Raw genomic sequence first — 24,320 nt, forward strand, 5'->3', positions numbered from 1 at the left:
AGGTACGTATATATGTGTACCTAATAAGCAAAATAGAAACTTTAGAAATTTAGTTATTCTGCACTAACCTTAACGTCAAAACCACAAGTCACCTGAGTAAATACCTCCGCACCTCATATCCCACCGCGGATAATTTGAGCTTTTGCTCCGATACAACCATCTTGCATTATGGCCGAATTGTTAGAGGTTAAGGCCAAAAAATGTAGAATTGAAAATAATTTTAAAAAGCATTCTTACCTCAGAATCGCGGTATAATCATACCCCTCAGTATTCGTACATACTTCGATATAATATTGTTTTTTGTCCGTTAAGTTATCCGTTATGTTCTGTTTATGAGCGATAAAGCGTTTTATATTGTTTTGAGTGGGTGTATTTTATACTATACGCCTCCGCCTACCCTTACAGGGATAGAGGCGTGAAGCTGCTATGTTATGTTTTTGCATAAAAAAAGTAAAATGATATTTCTAGTCTGAATATTTGACCTTCTTGTTAAATGAGACATAATGTAAAGCGCTGTCTCTTTTCTTGATTGTCTATAGTTCTATTTACACGCTTCTGAACCCGTTAGGCCAGATCCCTCAGTGCTCCTTATTTCTCCGGCCAAATAGTCTATACCATTTGCGGTAAATTTACAATAAGCCACGTCAAAATAAGATAATAACCCGTTGATGTATTTTTTATAAGAGTAATCATTATTTCTCTAAGTACTTATAGAAGAAAGCAAATTATTTTCTAATCAAAGGTAAAAAAAAATCAGCAAGTAATAAGTAATTTAGTCGCAAATTTAATCAAGCAATGTCATTAAAACACAAAAAACACAGACCCAAACATTGCTAAAAGTGTTCAGAGATATTTTTTACTTCTTTTTTATCGGAACCGTGCGGGCGTAACGTAGGCAGAGGCTACCGACCGAACTGACGTCACCGGCAAAAAAAGAAAAAAGCACTGTGACTTTAAGAAATTACGTCCTTGTTAGGCGCGATTAGTTTCCTAAAACGATGATCACAGGTTTTGATGAAAAAGCACCATTTTCAACAAGATGGCGGTAAAATAAAATTATTTAGGCGGGAAGTTTTGTCTTTTTTATTTTGTGTTTCATAGACTATTATTATGTTATATGTATTAATTTTTTTGTGTTTTAAGGATTAAACACGTAAAACTAGCACATAGGATTCTTTGGCTTTCCTTGGTTTTAATCCTCTATCGTGTGGGTCGTGAGGTGAATTACCAACTTCATCAACCCTAGTGTCATGGTTATTATGGAGCCGCCAAAGGCCCCTGACATGCCTCATGTAACGACTACTTACTTACATCAGTAAGTAGTAACCGGGACCAACAACGGCTTAACATGCCTTCCGAAGCACAGATCATCTTACTTTTTTGGACAATCAGGTGATCAGCCTTTAATGTCCTAACCAAACTAGGGATCACAAAGTGATTTTTGTGATATGTCCCCACCGAGATTCGAACCCGGGACCTCCGGATCGTGAGCTCAACGCTCAACTGCTGGACCACGGAGGCCGCTCTTGGTTTTAATGATCTCTTGGGATTCAGATAGAGAGCTACTATAGACTGCGATACGGCTCACAACCTATCACGTTGGTCTAACAGAAACCTTGCGATTTCTGTATCTTTGACTCGTGGATATAGTCGTGAGTATAGACGTTAGGTTGTTTTAATGTCAAGTATAATTGAGCAAAAGAAAAAGTCGTTAAACACGACCCAACATTACAAACTGCCTAATAAAATTTTGGCTTTTAAACAAACAAAACCGAGTCCAAATTATTGGTGAACTCATCGGCGGCTTTTGACTTTAAAATAAAAAAATTAAACTCATAAAGTGCCATAATTATTGTATGTACAGTCAGCTACAAATGCTGCAATAAAAGCTTGGTCAACTGACTTATACTGTTCTGAATTTCACACGTATGAAATGTACCATTTTTGTTTTTAGAGTATTCATTCGTGCTTAGGGAAACTCACAAAGAGAAAATCGATTTTTATTTTTTCTGTCTAGGACGGGAATCCGCACTTCTCGGCTTAATGACGATATCGAAGAATTTCGCATGGATAGGAGGAAGATCCTGAGGTGTAATGGTTCCTCGTTGACAAGAGCTGTGGGTTCATTCCCAGTCCGAGTCAAAAAATAAAATGGATTTTAATTTGTCTATGTTATGTAATATTGCAGTATTAAAGTTTTCATCTCGAGCTCCTCCGTGCTTCGCAAGCCGTTGGTCCCAGCTGCATTAGCCATTCCGCACTGGGCCCGCGTGATAGTTTAAGGCCCGATCTCCCTATCCATCCATAGGGAAGGCCCGTGCCCCAGCAGTGGGGACGTTAATGGGCTGATGATGATGATGTAATATTGGTGGAATTGCACAATATTCGTATATTTATTATGTTAGTCTATGTGGACTTCTAAACACATCGTGCTTGACTTGCTGACTGACGTATCTGTATTTTTTTTGCTAAAGTGATTTATGCCTTATCGACAATTGCAAAAAATGCAAATCAGTTATTTTTTTTATTATTTTTTTCCGAAGGTGTTTGAATATTGTGGGCATTATAAATAAGCTTCTTCTGTGACTTATTGTAGATTTGCCGCATATCAGAAATAAATCTAAGTAGGTAGGTATCTAGGTATCTACTTATAAATTCTCCTTTCCTCGAACACTGTACAATTTATTCGTTTTCCTTAAATAATATTATGCAACATGAGTGTAACTTTTGTGCGTGACTGTTCACTGCTTCGCATAAAGGTCTCAAATTAAGGACGATTTGATTTCATCTTTGATTGCTCTGGCTGCGAGTTATGGCCCTTTGCCGAATGCCGAGATCGTATTAAAAAACATTCGTTTTGGCGGCAAATTGGATGCTTAGAGGCTGTGTGGCATAATGTTGCGTGTTGATGTTGGCCAAACGGTCTAACGACTATTAATATAAGTACGAAGAAAAAAATACTTAAGTAATTAAATAATTTATTATTATTTTTTTTAATCTTTATTTATTATAGTAAAGCAGAATCGGAAATTCTTATTTCAAATTTATTAGTAAGTAGATGTTTTAAAATGAGTCTCACAGTGCAACAAAGTATTTACCATTTTCAGACCCGCTTAAGAAGAGCGTAGAATCACGCAAGTGTTTTGTTGTCAATCCGTGATAGCCCAGTTCGAAGAACGCGTGACTTTACAATGTAGTGTCTCTGGTTTGAATCCCGGTTGGGGCTCTAAACCACTGAATTCAACTGATGAGTTTGAATTCATGTTTGGATCATAGGTAATGTATTGTATGGGACTTAAACATAGCTAGCGAAGAATGGGTATACTGTACACCTCTGCCTACCCCTTCAGTGGTACAGGCGTGAAGCTATGTTATGTTGTTCTGCTGTCAAACGAATCGAGCTATATAAACGGACCGTGAACAAAATGTCCACGATAACTTAAGGTCTATAATACGCTAGGGTCTTACGCAAAAACAATAGTGCAGCAAAATGCCGATGGTAACATTCTAAGTTGCGATAACTGACACTTACTCGCTTGCTTAGGTTACACAATGCGAATGGACGTCGTATCGATATGGATAGCTTGGAATTAAGTTATTTATTTTATTAGGCACGATTTTTTTTTCTTGGCCTTTGCTGGTTTTAAATGCGAATGCTTTTGAAATGAGAACGTAAAAAAGTAAGTTTACTTTTTGCGAAAACGGATGTTGGAAAGATTTTTCATTGTACTTACTTAAGTATTTTTTTGTAAAAATCTACTTTTACAGGAAATAAACATTTTTTTATTTATTTACATTGCACATAATAAGTAGGTAGGTAAGTTATAAGTGCATAAGTACCTATAACTAAAGATAAATTATGTCTGTTCGGTGAATATAATTATACTTAAGTACCGGATTGTTAAGAAGTTATAGGTAAATAGTTTTAAAACTATGAAATTGTATTAAACCATAAATATGTAACACAATTTTAAAATAGAGTATACACGCGGAAATCCTTAAGTTGATGCTAATTAAATTGAAGCTACTTCAATCCTTTGTTCAATATAAATTATAACACGGATTAGGAAATGCAACGCAATAAAATTATTTCCGCGCCATTTTTAAAACCCAATTAAGAGTAGGAAACAGAACTTACCGAATTAATCCTTTCCGGGACAGTTCGAAAAGAAGAGAAAAACACACACTTATCACAAGATCAAACTAAATCAGATACACACCTTATATAAAATCCAAATTTTTGAACGAATAACTTTTTAAAACTAAAATTCGAAATTCTCCCGATAAAGAACCTCACTGAACTTTTCAAAAGCACTTTTTTTATTTTTAAAGTTATTTTTCACTGCACTTGGCGCGTATTTCGAAGTTTAACAAGATGGCGCCGCGGCCCACCCGTTCACCGCAAGTTGCCGAGGTCGACTGATCGCAAGTTTAAAATTGGCGAGTGAGAGAGAATTACATGGTCTAAAAAGGCAAGAGGCCTTAACGCAAGGAAAACGGCTTGGATTATTTTATTTGGGCCGGATTTTGTCACATGTGCAATTAAGTACCTATCAGGACGATTATGGCGTCTGTTGAAATGTGCCCCGTACGGTATTTACGACGATTAATTTTGCGACAACTTACGTGAAAGGTGGTCTAGTCGTTCTTTATCAATTATAGTGAACTAGAATAAATTTAAAATAAAACAAATCGTTTGACACATGTTATATTTACGCTGATCGTTAGGTACAGTTGACTCTACCAGTTTTAAGAATTCAATAATACAAAACAATAAATCATTCGTTTTATCCTGTTATACCTATGTGTTCATAATCGATTTATATTTATCGATTTGAGTTTGAAACTACGTTCTGAAAGTGAAAAAACACTTATTATGGCTGACCTTTATCTTAAGGTTCTATATCTTTGCCAGTTGTTGTACCTATTTGACGCGTGTTAGGCCAAGTTGGAGGCTTTCGGGGCATTCAATATGTTACGCCAATACTTTTCCTGATTAAACCTTCGAGTAGGAAAGAAATAAAACTAGGTAAATTACTTAAATAGGTATAACTTTTTATGTTTGACCGGAGAGCTACTTTTTTGTTGTCAAGCCAAAAAATAAGGAATAATACTTCATATAGAACGCTCTCCGCTCCCCACCAGTGTCTGAGCTAAGTTTACCTCACCCCCCCCCTCGGACATAGTTTAGTCTTCAATCGTATGGCGTTAGACGTCACACACACAGATGCGCGTGTACTGTAATGTCAATGTGTAGTGTCTGTGTAAAACGAGGTTGTTTGTATGAAGTGTCTGGGGTGTGGTCAAGCTACGATCATAAGACCATGCTGCCAGATATTCAGTCGTGCATTTTTAAAATATTGCAGTTAAATATGTCTTTTAGTATCTAACATACGCTACTTACATAAAGACCTGAGTAAAATTAATAAAGATTTCTATTTAGCAATTAGGTCGCTTTATTTATCTATGTTTCCCTGTGTGTGTCTAATAAAGTATTTGTTATGTTATTATAATGCGCTTCTAATACAAATATTGCCCATAATATCAGCACTGGCGATACTAGCAACGGGCGTAGCCCTGTTTTGTCACCGGGCCCTCCCACGGCATGTCCTCAATGTAATGTTGCTGATTAGAAAATAGACCAGGTATACAGATTAGGTATTAGAAAATTTACATTTTGAATAAGTAAATTAGGAAACAGGATCAGTTTATTATATTCGAATGAGAACGAAAAACCTGTTCAGTTTTTTATCTTCGCGGGTTTGTCGTACAAACCGACCGAGAGATTTAAAGTGCAGCATTGTAATATAAAACCCCCCTGTCATACAATACAATACAATACAAATACACTTTATTGCACCAAACTAAAAATAAATAATTACAAAAAGTCTCTTAATGAATGTCATTATTATGGTTCATCACCATCATATCATTTTAGGACTTCACAAAAAAATTGGATGCAAGATTTCTTCAGATTAGGCTCTGCCTACCCCTTAGGTATTAGCATTGATTGATTTAAAAGAAACAATTTTATTTTTTATCAAATTAATACTTAGTGGGCCATCTAGTGTCGAATAGCAAAACTAATGTTGTAGCGTCATCTAGCGGGAAATAAACTATATAATTATGTCCAGAAATTTGAATGACTTCGCGCATAATGCTACTATTTTAAAAAGGTGAAAAATGTGGGTTTGCGATAAGTGAGACATTGCTTTTTAATTTTGCAGGATTATAAATTATTATAATCCCATTGACATATTTAGCGTCAAACATTTACATCCGAGATGTAACATCTCGGACGAATTTTTATGATCTAACAAACCAATTATTTAATTTATGTGTAGCAATAATATAGTGGTTGTATGTGTTTTGAAAATTGTGCAGTGAAAGTCAAAAATAAAATGCGTTTATTCTGTCGCGTTAAGAAAATCTAATATTCTTAATCTTATTATAAATAAGCTCAAACTTGTATTAAACTCTCATTTACACAGTATTTAATACCTACTTTTCCCACCCGTAGCGGCCTACCTGATTACAACTGTTAGTGCTATCCAAAGATTTAATAAAACCCCAAAAATATTTTTTATTCAAATTATTTCTGTACAACTGTTAAATCTATATTCAAATTTTATTATTGTCAATTAAAAGGATAATAATTATTCACAATGTCGTTCGTAAAGTGCTGTTTCGAGGCGGGAGAAGGCCACGATTTTTTGGATTCCTTCGTGCAAAAATGTACAGACCCTGGATGTAAGTAAAAATAAAAATGTTACATAAACACCTAAGAATAAGAAAACTTGAATTAATTACGGCGCACATATAACATATTGTTTTCTTCTTGGCATTGTTTCAGAAATAAATTTTCTATTATTATTTTTCATTTGCATTATTGATTACCGCGAGCAACTGGCGCCAAAGTTCAGTCAACTTCCTGGTTTCGTTCGGAAACATAATTTTCTTAAGTAATTTTAATTTTATTTTATTGTTTGAAGATTATTTTTATAACATGGCCAATATTAGTTGAAATGACTGGAAAATAAGTACCTAATTCCACAATTCTTATTTTACACTATTATTAAACGAAATGTGATTGGTTTTTATTACTCAAAGATATTTGTAGTCCATGTGTCAAAAGAGTATTCTGCATCGCTGGTTGGCATCGCGTTATCTCTTTTCCGCATAATGTTAACTGCATCAAATTTCGCAAATAAGCACAACGAAAAAAAATCGATCGACTGATTCACACATCAACGCCCAATTTATTGTGTTATTATGTGATATTTCTTATTACAAGTGAAATAAGATAAGTTTATAACATAATAATGTCGCCGGGTGAGTCCTGTGTTTGTAATTTCTTTATATAATTTGCTAATTATTATTAATTTTGTTTACGAAGTTGGACTTGACATCTGTACAGTAATGTGGCGCCATCTTGCTCGGTTGTCATTGTCATTTCTGAGCATTTTTCTTCCGTGTTGAGTTATGTTTTCCCGAGAAATGAGAATCAGCTCATTTATATTTGAATTCTTAAGTTTTTTAAATAAATCTGTGTAAATAGAACAATATTCCGAAGAAGTAAAACGTTTTTATTGAGTGAAAGTGAGTGATTGCAAAATGACGGCCACGGTCCCGCCGACGATTACCAAAACTAACATTACAACGCCTGCTAAACCTCAAAAAACGTATGGAAAGATAATTCTGACGTTACACAATCTACTTCTACCTGAACATGTCTTCAAGGAGACACCATCTCAGGCGGATGGGCTTGACATCGAAACCGAGACTGATTTGCGTATTCTCGGCTGTGAGATGATACAAACCGCTGGAATCCTGCTCAAACTGCCCCAAGTCGCCATGGCAACAGGTCAGATCTACCTCCAAAGATTCTACTACTCGAAATCTTTCGTCAGATACCCTATGGAAACTATGGCAATGGGTAGTATTTACTTAGCGTCCAAGGTTGAGGAAAAACCGTGTAGAATTAGGGATGTCATCAATGTCTTCCATCACATCAAACAAGTCAGGGCGCAGAAGACAATAGCACCATTGATAGTTGATCAGAATTACATAGAACTGAAGAACCAGGTTATCAAAGCTGAAAGACGGATTCTTAAAGAGTTGGGCTTCTGCGTTCACGTGAAACATCCTCATAAACTCATTGTAGTCTACCTGCAGCTCTTACAGTTAGAAATGAACCGTCAACTCATGCAGATGGCTTGGAACTACATGAATGATGCTCTAAGGACAGACGTCTTTATGAGATTCCCTCCAGAAACAATTGCTTGTGCCTGTATCTACTTAACAGCCCGTAAAATAGGTTTGCCGCTTCCAAATAACCCGCACTGGTTTCAACTTTTCAAAGTGCCCGAAGAAGACATCCGTGAAGTCAGTGTAAGGATTCTGCAGCTGTATAAGCGACCAAAAGTTAACCCGGAAGAACTAGAGGCGAAAGTAGACATGCTGCGGAAGATATATCAAGCTAACAAGCACATGCAAGCTCAGAAGGAAAGAGAAGCAGCTAAAGCGGAGGAGAAAAAGGCTGAATCGCCTTCAACATCGACGTCTAAGGATACAAAAAGAGAAACTAAGAAAGAGAAATCACCGAAGACTCCACCACTTTCTTCTAAGTACCACTCTTCCCACAAAACTAAAAGAGAGAGGAGATCTCGGTCCCCTTATGACCGTAAAAGGGAATATTCTAGTAGCAGTAGTAAAAGACACAAGTCTCGTTCGAGGGACCGTGAGTTGGATCGGTCGAGGGAGAGGAGGTCCGACGACAAAAGAGGACGGAATTCTAGAAAATATGATGATTATGATAGATCTAAATCTAGCAGAGATAGTAGGGATGAGAAAAGAAAACATTAGTTTTAAGTATCTGTGATTTATTGGATGAATAAATGCTTTGCTATATTTCATTTGTTTTATTGTTTCATTTACTTTTTTTACTATTGTTTTAAGACTTTTAAATTGACTTTATTATAAGTAGATAACAAATATCAGATCCTAAATAAACAAATGGCCAATTAGAATCTAGGGCGTCCAAATCTCGCGCCGATCCGACCAACTTATGCTGGATAACTCTACAAACTTGTTCATCGCCCAGTGTAAGTTGGTCCAAAAGACCGCGCGCTGTTCGATACGTGTGATCAACTTCACTAATGTCATAGAATAAGGAATAATACTTGCTGATGTCCAACAACTATGTTAGTGAAAATGGCACTTAATATAAATTAATAACACATTGGTGCAACCCTGGTACCGGGGACCGAACGACACAGGCTAAGACATTCTTAAATTATATTTTTTTTTATTTAAATGAAGCAGAGTAAAATATGCTTCATAATATTATAAGCTTACAAACTAGTAAGCAATTTATCTTTAACCTAAACTACTACAAATAAAATATTTTGTTCTTAAAAAAATATGTAAAAGAATTTCAGTAATTTGTTGTTAGCTGCCCAATATTGGTTCTTAGACGGTTATTCTCAAACATTCCACTGCTAGATAGCCTCCTTTTGCACCATCCTTCCCATACAAAAATCTCATTCGTGAGCCGCCTAACACGTAAATGCGAGCGAGACAAGTTCGCGCGCGACCCTTTACCCCTTAGCAGCATACGACCATGTATTTAGTAAGACGCAGAGGGGGTGAGGTTAGTGCCCGATACGAATTGGTGCGGGGCGGAGAGTTGCCGCTCAGTTGATGGTCTGCCCAGTGACCTATATATGTATAACTACATACTGACTTCTATAAGTAATATAGGTTTGTAATATAACATAAGCTCACGGCTATATTCTAATCCGTGGTCTAGTGGTTAGAGCGTTAGGCTCACGATCTGGAGGTCCGGGTTCGATTCCCGATGGGGACATTGTCGAAAACTTTATAAGACTGTCCTTTGTTTGGTAAGGACTTTTCTGGCTTGAATCACCTGATTGTCCGAAAAAGTAAGATGCAGGCACGTTAAGCCGTTGGTCCCGGCTACTAGCCGTAAAAGCACCTCCACCAACTCGCATTGGAGCAGCGTGGTGGAGTATGCTCCATACCCCCTCCGGTTGATTGAGGGGAGGCCTGTGCCCAGTAGTGGGACGTATATAGGCTGTTTATGTATGTATGTATATCCTAATTGGGGTAGACAATATGTATAAGAAACGCGACCACGTACCTATCTCGAGTGAAAATTATCAACCTTGTGACGTCACATCTATTTTCATCCCTTTTCCTTTCCAGTGGGCATAGTCAGTTGACGTGCCAGACGCCAGTTTATATTTAGCGCGCGAACCGTTCAGTAGCGTTCTACGTGGCTCGACAGTGCACTGTGCCCTTTAAAGTATTTATATTTGTAACTGTTCCAATCAATACTGGTTATTTTATTTAGGGTTTAAAGGCTTAGGTTGGCTTAGGCAGTTTGGTATTTGATAATGATGTTATCAAGTGTAAACTTAAAAAAATTCCAAGTTTAAATCTATATTTCGATATTTAATTGTGTCATAGTAAATATCGTTTATGAATATTGATTCATCGTAAACAGATAAGTATAAATTGGTAGATACTGTTGATAGAGGAATCGAAGTAAACAAAAAAACAATAGAATTTCTCCAGTATTTTATAATAACAAAAATTGTGGACCTCCCACTAAGCAATTTGGTATGCTCCTGTTAGTGTGACCACGCAGCTTCTGGGGTTGCAGTTTAAAAAATAATTTGTTTAAAAAAATAATGTAAAAAAAAACAAAATAGGGAAACTGAAATAAACGTAGACAATATATCGTAAATATAGGCGATAGATTATACCTACCTAGATATCTAAACATGATATAATTCGGTACTTCGTACGTATATAAAATCGCGTGATTCCGAAAGGGGTGGGCAGAACAACAAGTAATTAGAAGGTAACTTGCGGACGCTTGATACGTCCTATGATAGATATCATGATAATGATGGACCATATGGTGATAGGGAATCAAGCCCATCGCCCATACATACATACATAAACTCACGCCCATAATCCCAAATGGGGTGGGCAGAGCCACAAGTAATCAAAGACAACTCGCCCATAATAATGGTTTATCACTTTGGAATGGACTATCCATTTGTAATATTCCATTGTTTTTTAACGATTTATTGTATGTAAGTACCTATTTATTTTTTTACAACGAAGATTGATAACCATCAATGTAATAACAATATTTGAATTGAACAATGTTCGTATTTAGAACGATTATTATTTCAATGTACATGTCGTGGCCAGATCTTACAATTGATCATTTCATGATATGCTCGAACATTTCATCAAAATATGGTCATATTTAGGAACTCCAGTGAGTTCCATTTGCTTCGATCCTGACACACTTCTCTTGCTTCTTCCACATTCATCAATCGCTTTATACACGCACGCCGGTTCGTAGAGAGAGACTTAGAGATTAAACGGGAAAATAAAACCAACAGCATATAAATATCCTACTTGGTGATAAGTAAATAATAATTAAAATAGGTATGTTCTCATATTTCAGTCATTGCTTTATTTAGATAGAACCATAAATAATTAAATACTGGCTGTGTAAAAACCTATTTAATTCAAGTAAAACAATTTAAAAATAAACTATGTTTGGTTCAGTAATGTTTCGTTAGATTGCAGCACTAGTTTTTTTTAAAACAGACAAGACTAGATTTATTTATTTATTTAATAGTTAAGTGTACACAGAACAGAATATAAAACAATTAGACTACAGGCTGATCACCTGATTGTCCAAAAGTGAGATGACCCATGCTTCGGAAGGCAAGTTAAGCCATTGGCCCCGGTTATTACTTACTGATGTAAGTACGTAGTCGTTACATGAGTCATCAGGGGCCTAAGGCGGCTCAATAATAACCCTGACACCAGGGTTGACGAGGTTGGTAATTCACCTCACAACCCACACGATAGAAGAAGAATTGTTATATCTCGTAATTGTATATCTGAAGATTTCGGAATACCAAATGTGGCTGTAAAGGCTTCGGACATCTAAAGAAAGTCAGAAGTAGCACAGTTTGAGTGCGCGTCCTTTTTGCCGCACTACTTGGCCGGACAAATTGGGAGCGCTGAGGACCCTCATCCGTGTGCGAATCCCTAAATACAAGAAACTATAATGAAGCTCTCATCAAAGTACTTTTTATAATGCCTTACTTTAAAACATCCGTATTTGATAGCGGTATGTCGCCTGGGCATTCTATTTATTATTATTATTTTTTTCTTTTTCTGTTTTAATGCGACGAATGGGTGCCGAGACAAACCTCTGTGGTTTACCGGCATCATTCAAACCAGGTATTTAGGTTAAGGATATAATGAAAATTAAATAAAAAAATATATATTCCAAATTCGAATCCAAATAAAATAAAAAAGTAGTAATTAATTAATTTGTTTTCTATGTATATGAAAATAATTTCTTGTATAACGACATGCGCGGATAGTGTGCCGAAGCTAGTTTTGTTATCTATAAGTCTAGTCTATCTTCTAATGACTTGTGGTTCTGCTCAACCCGATAAGATTTCTAAGCGTGTATCTGTTCTCAGTCAAAGTGTGTCACTGTTTTCTTCAGTACGAGTGAAGTGTTATCTTTATACTTCTCCTTATCAGAGAATCAGAGTCCAGTGTTCATCATGCCACCATATCGTACGGATCTCGTCACGTTATGCGGCAAAACATGTCGTTATTATTATAATAAATATTATTAATAAATTAATAATAACAATAAGTTTTATTAAAGTGAAATTCAATTGAAGTCTGAGAAGTAATGTTTGATCAAGTGTTAAGTTATTAATTATTAATGAAGTTGAATCAATATTTTTTGCAATAAATAAGTGTAACATTAAATAATAATGGTTATGCTCCGTTCTTGTTAAGTATTTTTATTATTATTCAAATCAAATGTACATATAAATATAATATGTTGGAATAGTGAAATAATAACATATTAAAAAAGTGATGTAAATGAAACACGTGTGTACATAAAATAGTATCATTTCTTATCGACGTTGATTATTAGAACTAATGTTATACGTACATAGTCCAGTTAAAACAATAAAAAGAAAATACATATAGTATTCTTCTTCTATCGTGTGGATTGTGAGGTGAATTACCAGCCTCATCAACCCTGGTAACATGGCACATATAATGATTATCATATTGTAATGTTTGATGTAGCGAGTAGCGAGTTTACTATTGTTAAAAAAATGTGTTAAGTGTTAGATTAGTTAATTAATTAATTAATTAATGATAATGCTACCAATTTAAGGAAAAGTGTAATAGTGTATTTTACAATACAACAACATACACTTCTACAATAGTGTATTTTATTAAAATTATTCTTTTACGTAAAATATGTGACATGATTAAAAAAGTATGTAACCCAAATTAATGTTATAGATAAAGTGAAGTTTTGAAACTGAAGATGTGCAGAAAGAAATAGAAAAAAAAAACATTCAGTTAAACATAGAACCTTATGCTTTTTGAAGTCGGTTAAAAATGGTGTTCCTTTCTAGTAACTATAAGTTTAAAAACTGCCGATTCTAAATGTCTAGTCGTTACTCTTTTAAACTATCCCTTAGAGGGTAGTCAGTGAGGACAATCAAAACTTGTAAATGTGTGAAGTGTGTGTGAAGTGTAAGGAACCATGATTCCCCTAAGCAAGGTTGCTCATCGTGCTTGCTTCTTTATGAGCAAAACTGTTTACATGACATGTAAGTTAACTTTGTAATATTTTTAAAACAAGGTCTTAAGCCCTGTGCTTGCAGCTTCTTTTCCCCGGCTATACAGGTTGTGAGAAGCTGCAGTAGTTTTAGGCGGACGAGACGTTCGTTATGTAAAAAATGACAAATCAAAGTGTAACTATTTTACCTACTGAATAAAGATATTTATGAATTTTAAACAAACATACGAACATAAGGGCCTCTCGTAGTTTCGCTCTTCCTTTTTGATGAACAGCGAAGGATTGGAACTGCCTGCTGTAGTCTGTTTTTCCAACTCGTTATAATCTTGCAGTCTTCAATGCTAGATCCCACTCTAGACCACATCGTCACTTACCATCAAGTGAGATCATGGTCAAACGTGAGCCTATATTATAAAAAAAAAACACGCCTATTTTCCGTTGGGGTGGGTAGAGACCACGGATTTGAAAGAAAGAAAGTATTTATTAGTACGAAACGAAAACGAACGAAGGTGTTTTTTTTTTGTTTTTAGTTTGTTTGCAGATTTTCACTACTTTAAAAGCCACGCTCTTGTCGGTGTAGCATACTCCATTCTTGTCTATCAAAGGCCAAAGGCCAATTCTTCCCTTACAAGATACGACTTAAATGTGTTCAAGTCGCATAACATAAACAGTCTATATACTTCCTACTGCTGGGCACATACCATGCAGTAGTTTTAGGCGGATGAGACGTTCGTTATGTAAAATTGACGATTCAAAGTGTAACTATGTTACCTACTGAATAAAGATATTTTTGAATTTGAATTCTTAATTAACTGGAGGGAGTATGGAAAATAATAATAAAAATCTATAAATAAAAAATTTCCTCACCACATCGAGGTCCACAGAATACTTTCACGTTGCCTCTCTGCGCCACCAAACTGACCCATGACTGGTAATTTATAATTGACCAATACGACTTCAGTTTACGAGAGCAGTATCTAATCGGCGTCAATTATAATTGGACCCATAAACGATATAAAACGGAAAGATAAACTTAGAAGCGTTCATGTTTCAGGCGGCCCATGTTAGTTACACGCTTTAGATAGGTATGTTACGGTCTCCTTAGTGCTAGAGCGTTGGGCTCACGATTGGAGGTCGGGGTTCGATTCCCGATGGGGAAATTATCGAAATCACTTTGTGAGGCTGTCCTTTGTTTGGTAAGGACATTGCAGGCTTGAATCATCTGATTGTCCGAAAAAGTAAGATGATTCCGTGCTTCGGAGTGTACCGTTGGTCCCAGCTGTAAAAAACACCTCCACCAACCCGCTGTACAGCAGCGTGGTGGAGTATACTCCAGACCCCTACCGGTTGATTGAGGGGAGGCCTGTGCCCAGCAGTGGGACGTATATAAGCAGTATGTTATGTTGCTCCCTCATATCACATATCTGCTTCATGCATATCTTTTACATATTTCTTCGCCTTATGGTTGTCTAAAGAAATCCTCTCTTTTGTAAATATTTCCTTTTATTTTGGTCCAATAAAGTATATTTGTATCTGCTGCTCCCTCGACACGTGTTGGGTGGCACATAGAGTCGTTGACTTTTGAAAGACCATTTCAATTTATTAGCATCATTCTAGTGCGAATGTACCTATTTGGTCCCTAAACAATCAATGAGGCGTATTGACGGAAATCATTAGACCATATTGAGGTAGTATAATGTTTTGAATACGCACCTATTAAAAGTGCCTTCACGTTGCTGATTGATAATGATTACATTATCAATCAGCCCGCATCAACCCACTGCTGCATCACCTTTTCCGGATAACCTAACCTCTGGCAAATGACGGTTCTAAGTTACGGCAAAGGATAGAAGCATAGGAAAGTGCGAACCCTAAGCCTCCTGAAGGCCTCTAACTGGACTTATTGACGACGAAGCTGAATTTTGTGTACTACTTACTAAACGGCCTCCCATCCAATGACTGACCACATGAACTTAAACATTATTTATCTGTATCAATTCAATCAACTATCGCCTCGCAATATATTATCCACCCATGAGGAGCTCGGTGGCGCATCGGTAAACGCGGTCGGTCTGCGATTGTTGAAGTTAAGCAACTTTCGCAACGGCCGGTCATAGGATGGGTGACCAGAAAAAAAAAGTTTTCATCTCGAGCTCCTCCGTGCTTCGGAAGGCACGTTAAGCCGTTGGTCCCGGGTGCATTAGCAGTCGTTAATAACCATCAATCCGCACTGGGCCCGCGTGATGGTTTAAGGCCCGATCGTCCTATCCATCCATAGGGAAGGCCCGTGCCCCAGCAGTGGGGACGTTAAAGGGCTGATGATGATGATATTATCCACCCAAATAGTCTTTATTGTTTGAATATACGTGGATGGACTATAAAATAAATATGTTTTTAACAATATTCTCCATTCTTCCAGGTTGTTGCGGTTGCTGCAGCGCGCTGCGCCCACGCTACAAGCGTCTCGTGGACAACATCTTCCCCGCGTCCCCGCAAGATGGCCTGGTCAAGTCCAACATGGAGAAGCTCATCTTCTACTCGCTCTCCAGTCCTGAGAAGCTCGACAGGATTGGAGAATACCTCTTCCAGAAGGCTTCTAGAGATATTTACAGGAGACGGCATGGGTAAGTGTTGATAAGCACATTATTTCGATCTTATTTATATACAGGGTGTTAGTGACATTGTAACGAATGCTGACGGGGATGATTCAGACCATGATTCTAAGTTGATATCAAGTGGAATTTTCTGTCGGAAAATTCATGGTTTTTGTTGTCTTCTTTTTTAATTATTGTCAGTTCCATACTTTTGCGACGAAAAATTCCACTTGATAGTAACCCTGATAGTAACTGAATCATCCCTAAAATTTTCGTTACGTTGTCACTAACACCCTGTATTGGACTACTGGGAGGTTAGAAAACACTTTTAGCAGAATCAAAACAAAACAACATCGAACTTACTTCTGGATTCAAATTCTATTCCGTGGTACATACACCCACTCCTCATCAGCTATTTCTAAGTTCCATGTAATAGATTTTATTATTATATTTATTTTTAACTCAATATTAATTATATTTTTATTTTAATAAATATGATTTTAATTTTAAGTTTTGATTTTAATAATTTTTAACTTTATTTCATTATTATTATTTTTTTCATTGTAATAACTTTTAATTTTAATATATGGGACATAATTATATCTTACAATATGGGTACCTACCTGAAATAAATGCATTTTATTTTATTTTTATTAATAGGAGTCTTTCTTATATGTCATGTACGGAAGTAATAAACCTATAAGTATCCACTTAAGATTAATACTATCGATTGCGTAAAGATACCATATCTATGGAACCGTAGAATAAATGCAGTCTTTTATAGTTATCTATAGTGTATAGATAACATAAAGTCATGCACGCAATCCCTAAATTATTACCCGACTGCGGCGAAGCAGAAAGGAGGGTTATGTGTTTGACCGCTATGTAAATAATACCGAAACCCTTCTATAGCTACACACTCAATTCGTTAGGCCAGCTTTATTGTGTGCCGTGTGACCGGATCTTCAAATCGAAGTTCGGTTTCGCCAGCCACATCAGAGCCCACCACAACAACGACTCAGGATGGATATTAAGGAGTCGCCGTCGCCGGATACGGTTTGGACGACATGATGATATAATACAGGGTGTTAGTGATATCGTAACGAATACTGAGGGGAATGATTCAGACCATAATTCTGACTTGATATCAAGTGGAAAATATATAGATATAGTCGTAAGCATATGTTATGTTCTGACAATGTACCGCATTGGACTACCATGGCTTTGTGTCTGTCAGCACCAGTAACTCCTGACACCCCTTTCTTCAGGTTTGTGATAATAGCAATGGAGGCGATGGACCAGCTTCTACTGGCGTGCCACTCGCAGACCCTCAACCTGTTCGTGGAGAGCTTCCTCAAGATGGTGCAGAAGCTGCTCGAGTCCACCGACCCTCAACTTCAGATCCTTGCCACCCAGAGTGTGAGTATAACATAAGCATACAACAAACATTATCACTAATTTAAGAGCGTGGGCTCTTGTCGGTGTAGCATCCTCCACGCTACTTATTAGGGAAAAATAGGGCAGTGGTTTCCCTCTTGCGTTCTGCCCTGCAGTACTCAGTCTGACGCGAGTGGGATGGCGCCCAGAGTAGTCTATTTCAAAGCCGTACTAGGACTCCTGTTCTCCACCTCTGAATAGTACTGACAGTTACTGCTGCTGTCAGTTTCCAGGTTACAGTCCCTGTGACTCGCCTCTTTCGTCCTGCATGGCAATGCATCCGTACGGCAGTACCGATGGCTCCCATCTCCGCCTCAACCGTTGAGGTCTTCACCCGTATCCCCGGGCAAGGGTTCTACGTTATACCCCGTAGGTCTGGGTCCCTATTCGAACTCAGCCACCATTTTTCACCGGCCTACTGAAGTAAGAAGCGCCCGAGCTGAACAGGAATTGCCTCAGTGGGGGGCAGAGAAGAAGTATGACACCAAAACCAAAGGCTTCAACAACAAACGAAAAATTCAATATTATTTTGGCGGCGAGGGTGTGCTGCCGCCAAAGGATGTTTTCGGGGTACCGAACTGATCACCCCGCTAGCCACAAGTTGATAGTGTGACTAGGGATCAACTATCCAACGGTGTTATGTTGGAAGTTGTATATAAGCGTCTTGCTGTGTAAACTTCGATATCGCGTTTCACGACTGCTTGAAGACTGCATTATTGAATGTGGCGCCATCTGTTGCATTTGGGCGGAACTAGGTGGTCAACTAGTTGGGTCCGCCACAATATAATTATTCTTCAGTAGGTACTGTGAATACGGGGTAACGCTAGGGAGACAATGAAGTGTGTTGGGAAATAATAATTGTACTCTGCTTCCAGTTTGTCCGTTTCGCGAACATAGAAGAGGACACGCCGTCGTACCACCGCCGCTACGACTTCTTCGTGAGCAAGTTCTCAGCCATGTGCCACAGCAACCACGCCGACAGGGCCACTAGGGACAAGATACGGTTGGCCGGGATACAGGGGTTGCAGGTATTCTTATAGTTTATCTACAAATTAAAATATAAAAGGCATCACGCGTGTATCTCCCGATATATAGTAATATACCTCTGTTTATTCCTTTATTTCCTCTGTCTATTATTTATTCCTGAGAGTAACTTCATACAAACAACCTCGTTTTACACAGACGCCACACATTGACGTCATCTTACACGCGCGCCTGTTGTGTGACGCCCATACGATTGAAGTCTAAACTATATCGGGGGGGTGTCTTTCTATGCTTAGTATTATTCCTTACACTACGGTTTAAGTACCATGTAATAAATAGGTGGCGCGCCTAATGCCATTAACCGGGCACAAATCCTGGAAACCGCGTGATATCAATTATCTATATTTGCGCATAAGTAAGTGCGCAATGCAAACAAATTTCAAATAGCAATATTGCTATCTTTGATGTATTGCTTCGATGTGGCCACTTTAACCCCCCTAATGACGAATATACGAGAGGACGAAAACCTACGTAAAACATTCTTCATATTTTGTTTCAGGGTGTGATCAGAAAGACGGTGTCTGATGATCTAGTGGAGAACATCTGGGAAGCGCAGCATATGGACAAGATAGTGCCCTCGCTTCTCTACAACATGCAGGTAAGTTACACATTTGAGTGCAATCCATACTAATATTGTAAATGCGAAAGGGTATGTGTGTGTCTGTTTGTTTGTCCGTCTTTCACGGCAAAACGGAGCGACGAATTGGCACGATTTTCTAAGTCGAGATTGTTGAAGGGATGATTATTTCATACGTCTTGAGGCAAGAAAAACGTTGTAATCGTCCAATCGCCCGTGTGCGCTCCCCAAGGAAGTGTAAGCCACAGTCGTAGCACACAGCCCGATCAAACAGTTTGCCACCAACATTATTGCTCGCAGTCACCCAATCTGCTCGCGAGCGGCTCGTTCTCACGTCTTTGTTCCGCCTCCCTGAGCACCAAACGAACCACCAAGTACCAAGAAATTTTCAACCGTTTCAAGTATTTGTTGACCTACTTCGTTGAGATTGATTTTCTTGTTTAGGTAATTACATGTTATGTGTGAGGTGGGTCGCTTATACAGTTTAAATTGCTTTCTATGTTGGAGTTTCTCAATTTCCAATTAATCCGTGTGTTTGCTTAATTACTTTTTTACCACATCGAAAGTCTGTTTGTTTTTATTTTAATTAATCACGCACGATTGCAACGTTATTGAAATTTACGCTTAACATATTTAATTTATTTCTCGAGTAATCATTATCCATATTCAAAGAAGTGCACTTAAATACTTATTTCCATTCGAATGCGAAACGTAACGTCACCTAACTATTTTTATGCAAATCATGCCACGGATTCTTATAAAATCATTTTTCTCTTCTACTCAAACAGCTCAATGCTTTCATTACCATAAGTTCGATCAATCAAACACACGAAAAGACTTCCGATTTATATTCCGTCCCAACTAACGTCAATTTTGGATTTAGAAAAGGGGAATCGTGTTACGCCTAATTTAACGCGATCGAAGCCGCGGGCAAAAGCAAGTATAGTTTAGCTCAGTATATTTGTAAGTTTGATGCCGGATTACCAAAGTAATGGATTCTCATACACTAGGAAGTGTAGTTCCTCATTATTTGGATAACAGATTTTTTTTTGTTTATTCTTAGAGGACGCCACAGTAACAATATAATACAGTAGAATTTACCATCGCTCCAACAATTTTCCAATAGTCCAGTTTTACACTTTTATAGGCTGATCACCTAATTGTCCAAAAGATGATCCGTCTTTCGGAAGGCACGTCAGGGTCCTTTGGCGGCACAATAACTGACACCAGGGTCTGATGAGGTTGGCCCCACACGATAGAAAAAAGAGGTGCAGCTAGTCCTTGTTATCGCAGACGGCTGAGAAGTACGAGACAGTGTCGTGTATGGACGCGGACGCCCGCGACGGAGACGAGGAGGCACCGCCGCGGCTGGCGGAGGCCTGCCTGCGGGAGCTGGTGGGCCGCGCCTCCTTCGGACACATCCGCAGCGTGCTGCGGCCCGTGCTCACGTGAGTGACGCCGTGACGAATACTAAGGGACATTTTCATGCTGTCACTAACACTCGCACGTACCAAAAGTACGTACAGGAAGCTGTGGGATGTAAGTGACGTCATAACGAATAACGGGGGGGGGGGGGGGGGGGGGGTTATAGAGCTCGTGACTCTGAGTTAATGTCAAGTGCAAAGAAAACTAAAATTTTCATGAGTTTTATAATATTTCATGAGATATCAATTCAGCATTTCAGTATCACGGTCTGTATCACTTGCTTGACATATATTTTAACAGCCGCTGTTAACGTGAGGTCATCGCAGTTGGCTCGACTCGTTGACTCGGTGGTGGCCGTCTATAATGACGGCGATGCGGCTCACCACCTATCACGTTGGTCTTACAGAGAGCTCGGTGAGGTGTAGGTACTTGGTTTATCTTAATTAAAGCACATAATAACGGGTTCTTACCGCGTTTAAATGGGGATATGAGACTCCCGATATTTCGACACTGTTGCAAGTGTGTGTGTGTGTGTGTGTGTGTGTTTGTGTGTGTGTTGGTTTATCTTGTGATAGATATTCAATATTCTTTATTTGCATACTATGATGTTAATGTTATCAGTATTATTGTATTGTTCCAGCCACTTCGACCGTCACGAGCTGTGGGTGCCGAATGATTTTGCCGTACACGTGTTTAAGATCATCATGTTTTCCATTCAGGTAAATATTGACTATTTTAATCTTTAACTAGCGACTCGCCCCGGCTTCGCTCGGGTGCAATGCTGAGGATAAAATGAAATTATTTATTTAAAAGTATTTCTCCACTATTTAATGGATGTTATGATACATATAAACCTTCCTCTTGAATCACTCTATCTATTAAAAAAAACCGCGTCAAAATCCGTTGCTTAGATTTAGAGATTTAAGCGTACATAGGGATATAGTCTTTGACCAGTGCGTGTTGCCAGTGATGACCTACGGCAGTGAGACGTGGCCGCTTACTATGGGTCTCGTGAGGAGGCTCGGTGTCGCTCAGCGGGCAATGGAGAGAGCTATGCTCGGTATTTCCCTGCTCGATCGAATCAGAAATGAGGAGATCCGCAGGAGAACTAAAGTCACCGACATAGCTCGGAGAATTGCAAAGCTGAAGTGGCAGTGGGCAGGACACATAGCGAGGAGAACCGATGGCCGATGGGGCGGAAAGGTTCTGGAGTGGCGACCAAGTGTCGGACGACGCTCAGTGGGTAAGCCCGCTACAAGGTGGACCGACGATCTGGTGAAGGTCGCGGGAAGCCGCTGGATGCGGGCAGCGCAGGACCGATCGTCGTGGAGATCCTTGGGGGAGGCCTATGCCCAGCAGTGGGCGTCATACGGCTGATGATGATGAGGGATATAGGGACAGAAAAAGCAACTTTGGTTTATACTATGTAGTGATAACGGCCTCTGTCTCGTGGTAAGAGCGCTTGACTCTTGATCTGACTTTCCTGAGTTCAATCCCTAGTTTGTTTGTGACATTGCCGGCTGATCACACGATTGTTCGAAAGTAAGATGATCTGTGCTTTGAAGAACAAGTAAAGCACTATTCAGGATGTTAGTGACATCGTAACGATAACTTTGAGGGAGGATTCAGACCATGATTCTGAGTTGATATCAAGTGGAATTTTTCATTGCAATAATATGGAACTGAAAATAATTTAATAAAACACTAAAATTTTAATGAATTTTCCGGTAGGAATATCCACTTGATATCAATTCAGAATCATGGTGTGAATCATCTCTCTTAGTATTCGTTACGATGTCACTAACACCTTGTATATTCTGTATAGTTTCTGTTTATCGAAGTAGGAAATAGCTCTAGCTATACGGGCGACCAATCAGCTCGCCACAATAAACACTTCTAGACCCCGATACCGACTTGTCGGCGTGGTCGATGATTTCCCTCATTCAGCCAGCACTAACCGCTGTCGACCCACTAGGATCGATTTATTCTTTCAAATATAATACTCTCGGACGACGCCCTGCGGGCTTAGCACCGTAAGCGCGCGATTCTTTCTCGCCTCGACATACGTCACCCATCACTCTCTCACAGTACTGCACAGAAAGAGATAGATGATCTCTGTCGCGGCGAGAAAGAGTCGCGTGCTTACGGTGCTAAGCCCGCTGAGCCGAGGTTCGTGCTCAACTGACTACCTTCCAAATAGTTGTGGAATATGTATATGAAATAGGCGTGTGTTTAATGTATGCGTGTTTGCGCCCCCCAGGCGCAGTACTCGTACAGCGTGGTGGAGGCGCTGATGCAGCACCTGGACGCGGGCGCGGCGGGCGGCGCGGGGGACGCACGCGCCCGCACGCGCGTGCGCGCCGCGCGCGCCGCCGTGCTCAGCAACATCGTGGCCATCGCCGCGGGGGACAGCGTCGGTCGGTGCACTCATGAGTCTTGACCAATATCAAGTTCCCACTTTAGAACCCTGTCGCACTATCAAATTTGACATTTAAAAAGTTAATGTGACATGGGTTCAAAGTGTATACGTGATCGTACATATAAATGATTTATTGCTCCAATGTGCATAAGAACTTTTGTTCTTATAGGTACAGTAATATCCAGTGCACATGGACCCTGCAAAGGCACTGCAATACTTACGTTCTAACTTACATTCTAGTTATTAGATTTATTAATAGCACACAGCATACAGTTATATAAGAACTTACCACAAAAAAATATATATTTTTTTTTTCAAATAAAGAACTTTTCAAAATGAGCATTTCACAATGAAAACTTCGCAAATAAGCAATTATCTTTTTATTTCTCAAAATGAGCACTTTTCGAAAAAAGCATTTCTCGAAATGAGCACTCACAAAACGTGCATTTTAAAAGGAGCATTGTCATCCATCAACCTATGAAGTATATACGGAAGCCCAGCAATAACGATTTACTTAAATTTTAAATTGTTAATATACATAAAAACAGCATAACATAGCATCGTGGCTGTATCCCTGAAGGGGTAGGCAGAGATGTATAGCAGTGTTTAAAGTTGTTAATATATTTTTTTTCATTTCAGGTCCGTCAGTACTCGAAATTATCAACAACTTGCTGACCAACTTACGGGCATCTGTTGCTAGAGATTCCGAGGTAACTATTTTTTTTAAATTTAAAACGCTTTTTGTCGAGTTTTTTAAACCCAAATAATCTACAAAACTAGTACAGAGTTTTATAACATTTATTCGACTATCTCTAAACTACTTCAGTGGATACTAAACTTTATTTTAACTTAGATTTTTTTTTATAAACTGCTTTTATGTTACACTTTCATTTATGTTATGCATGGTAAAGAGGTATTAAGATTGTCATTCATTTACTTTGTTCTTTCCAGCAAAAAGAAACCGACGAGAAGCTGTACCAGGAAGCTTTGATAAACGCTCTGGGCGAGTTCGCGGACCACTTGCCGGACTTCCAGAAGATAGATATCATGATGTTCATCGTGAGCAAGATCCCGAGCCAGAAGAAGATAACGCGAGCCGACGCCATGCTGCAGAGCATACTGCTCAAGTCATTGCTCAAG

The 24,320-nt window shown here is 38.6% G+C and overlaps 3 protein-coding genes across 6 annotated transcripts in view; 2 read left to right on the top strand and 1 right to left on the bottom strand.

Moving 5' to 3' along the window:
* The window catches only part of LOC126376462 (uncharacterized), a 98,018-nt gene extending 93,585 nt beyond the window's left edge, over positions 1 to 4,433 (bottom strand). The window contains exon 1 of the mRNA XM_050023833.1: positions 4,139 to 4,433. The gene's annotated coding sequence lies outside the window, so the exon portion shown is untranslated. The remainder of the gene's footprint in view (positions 1 to 4,138) is intronic.
* A 2,766-nt stretch (positions 4,434 to 7,199) lies between these two features.
* Positions 7,200 to 24,320, top strand: part of LOC126376495 (protein EFR3 homolog cmp44E) — a 34,260-nt gene continuing 17,139 nt past the window's right edge. The window contains exons 1-11 of one of the 4 annotated variants that reach the window (XM_050023920.1): positions 10,281 to 10,327; positions 13,402 to 13,715; positions 16,104 to 16,308; positions 17,547 to 17,697; positions 18,591 to 18,743; positions 19,259 to 19,357; positions 20,630 to 20,784; positions 21,402 to 21,480; positions 23,022 to 23,178; positions 23,820 to 23,890; positions 24,132 to 24,320. In XM_050023920.1, coding sequence (XP_049879877.1) covers positions 13,649 to 13,715; positions 16,104 to 16,308; positions 17,547 to 17,697; positions 18,591 to 18,743; positions 19,259 to 19,357; positions 20,630 to 20,784; positions 21,402 to 21,480; positions 23,022 to 23,178; positions 23,820 to 23,890; positions 24,132 to 24,320 — 1,326 coding nt within the window. In that variant the 5' untranslated portion in view covers positions 10,281 to 10,327; positions 13,402 to 13,648. Of the gene's footprint in view, positions 7,333 to 10,280; positions 10,328 to 12,654; positions 12,682 to 12,747; positions 12,767 to 13,401; positions 13,716 to 16,103; positions 16,309 to 17,546; positions 17,698 to 18,590; positions 18,744 to 19,258; positions 19,358 to 20,629; positions 20,785 to 21,401; positions 21,481 to 23,021; positions 23,179 to 23,819; positions 23,891 to 24,131 lie in introns of those variants that run through there. The other 3 variants (XM_050023921.1, XM_050023922.1, XM_050023924.1) reach the window with 3 other exon arrangements.
* Positions 7,408 to 8,915, top strand: LOC126376610 (cyclin-L1). Its single transcript, XM_050024105.1, has one exon. The coding sequence runs from the start codon at positions 7,615 to 7,617 to the stop codon at positions 8,863 to 8,865; it is 1,251 nt and encodes a 416-aa protein (XP_049880062.1). The 5' UTR covers positions 7,408 to 7,614; the 3' UTR covers positions 8,866 to 8,915.

Source organism: Pectinophora gossypiella, chromosome 21 (genome assembly GCF_024362695.1).
Source record: "Pectinophora gossypiella chromosome 21, ilPecGoss1.1, whole genome shotgun sequence".
In the NCBI taxonomy this organism is placed as follows: Eukaryota; Metazoa; Arthropoda; class Insecta; order Lepidoptera; family Gelechiidae; genus Pectinophora; species Pectinophora gossypiella.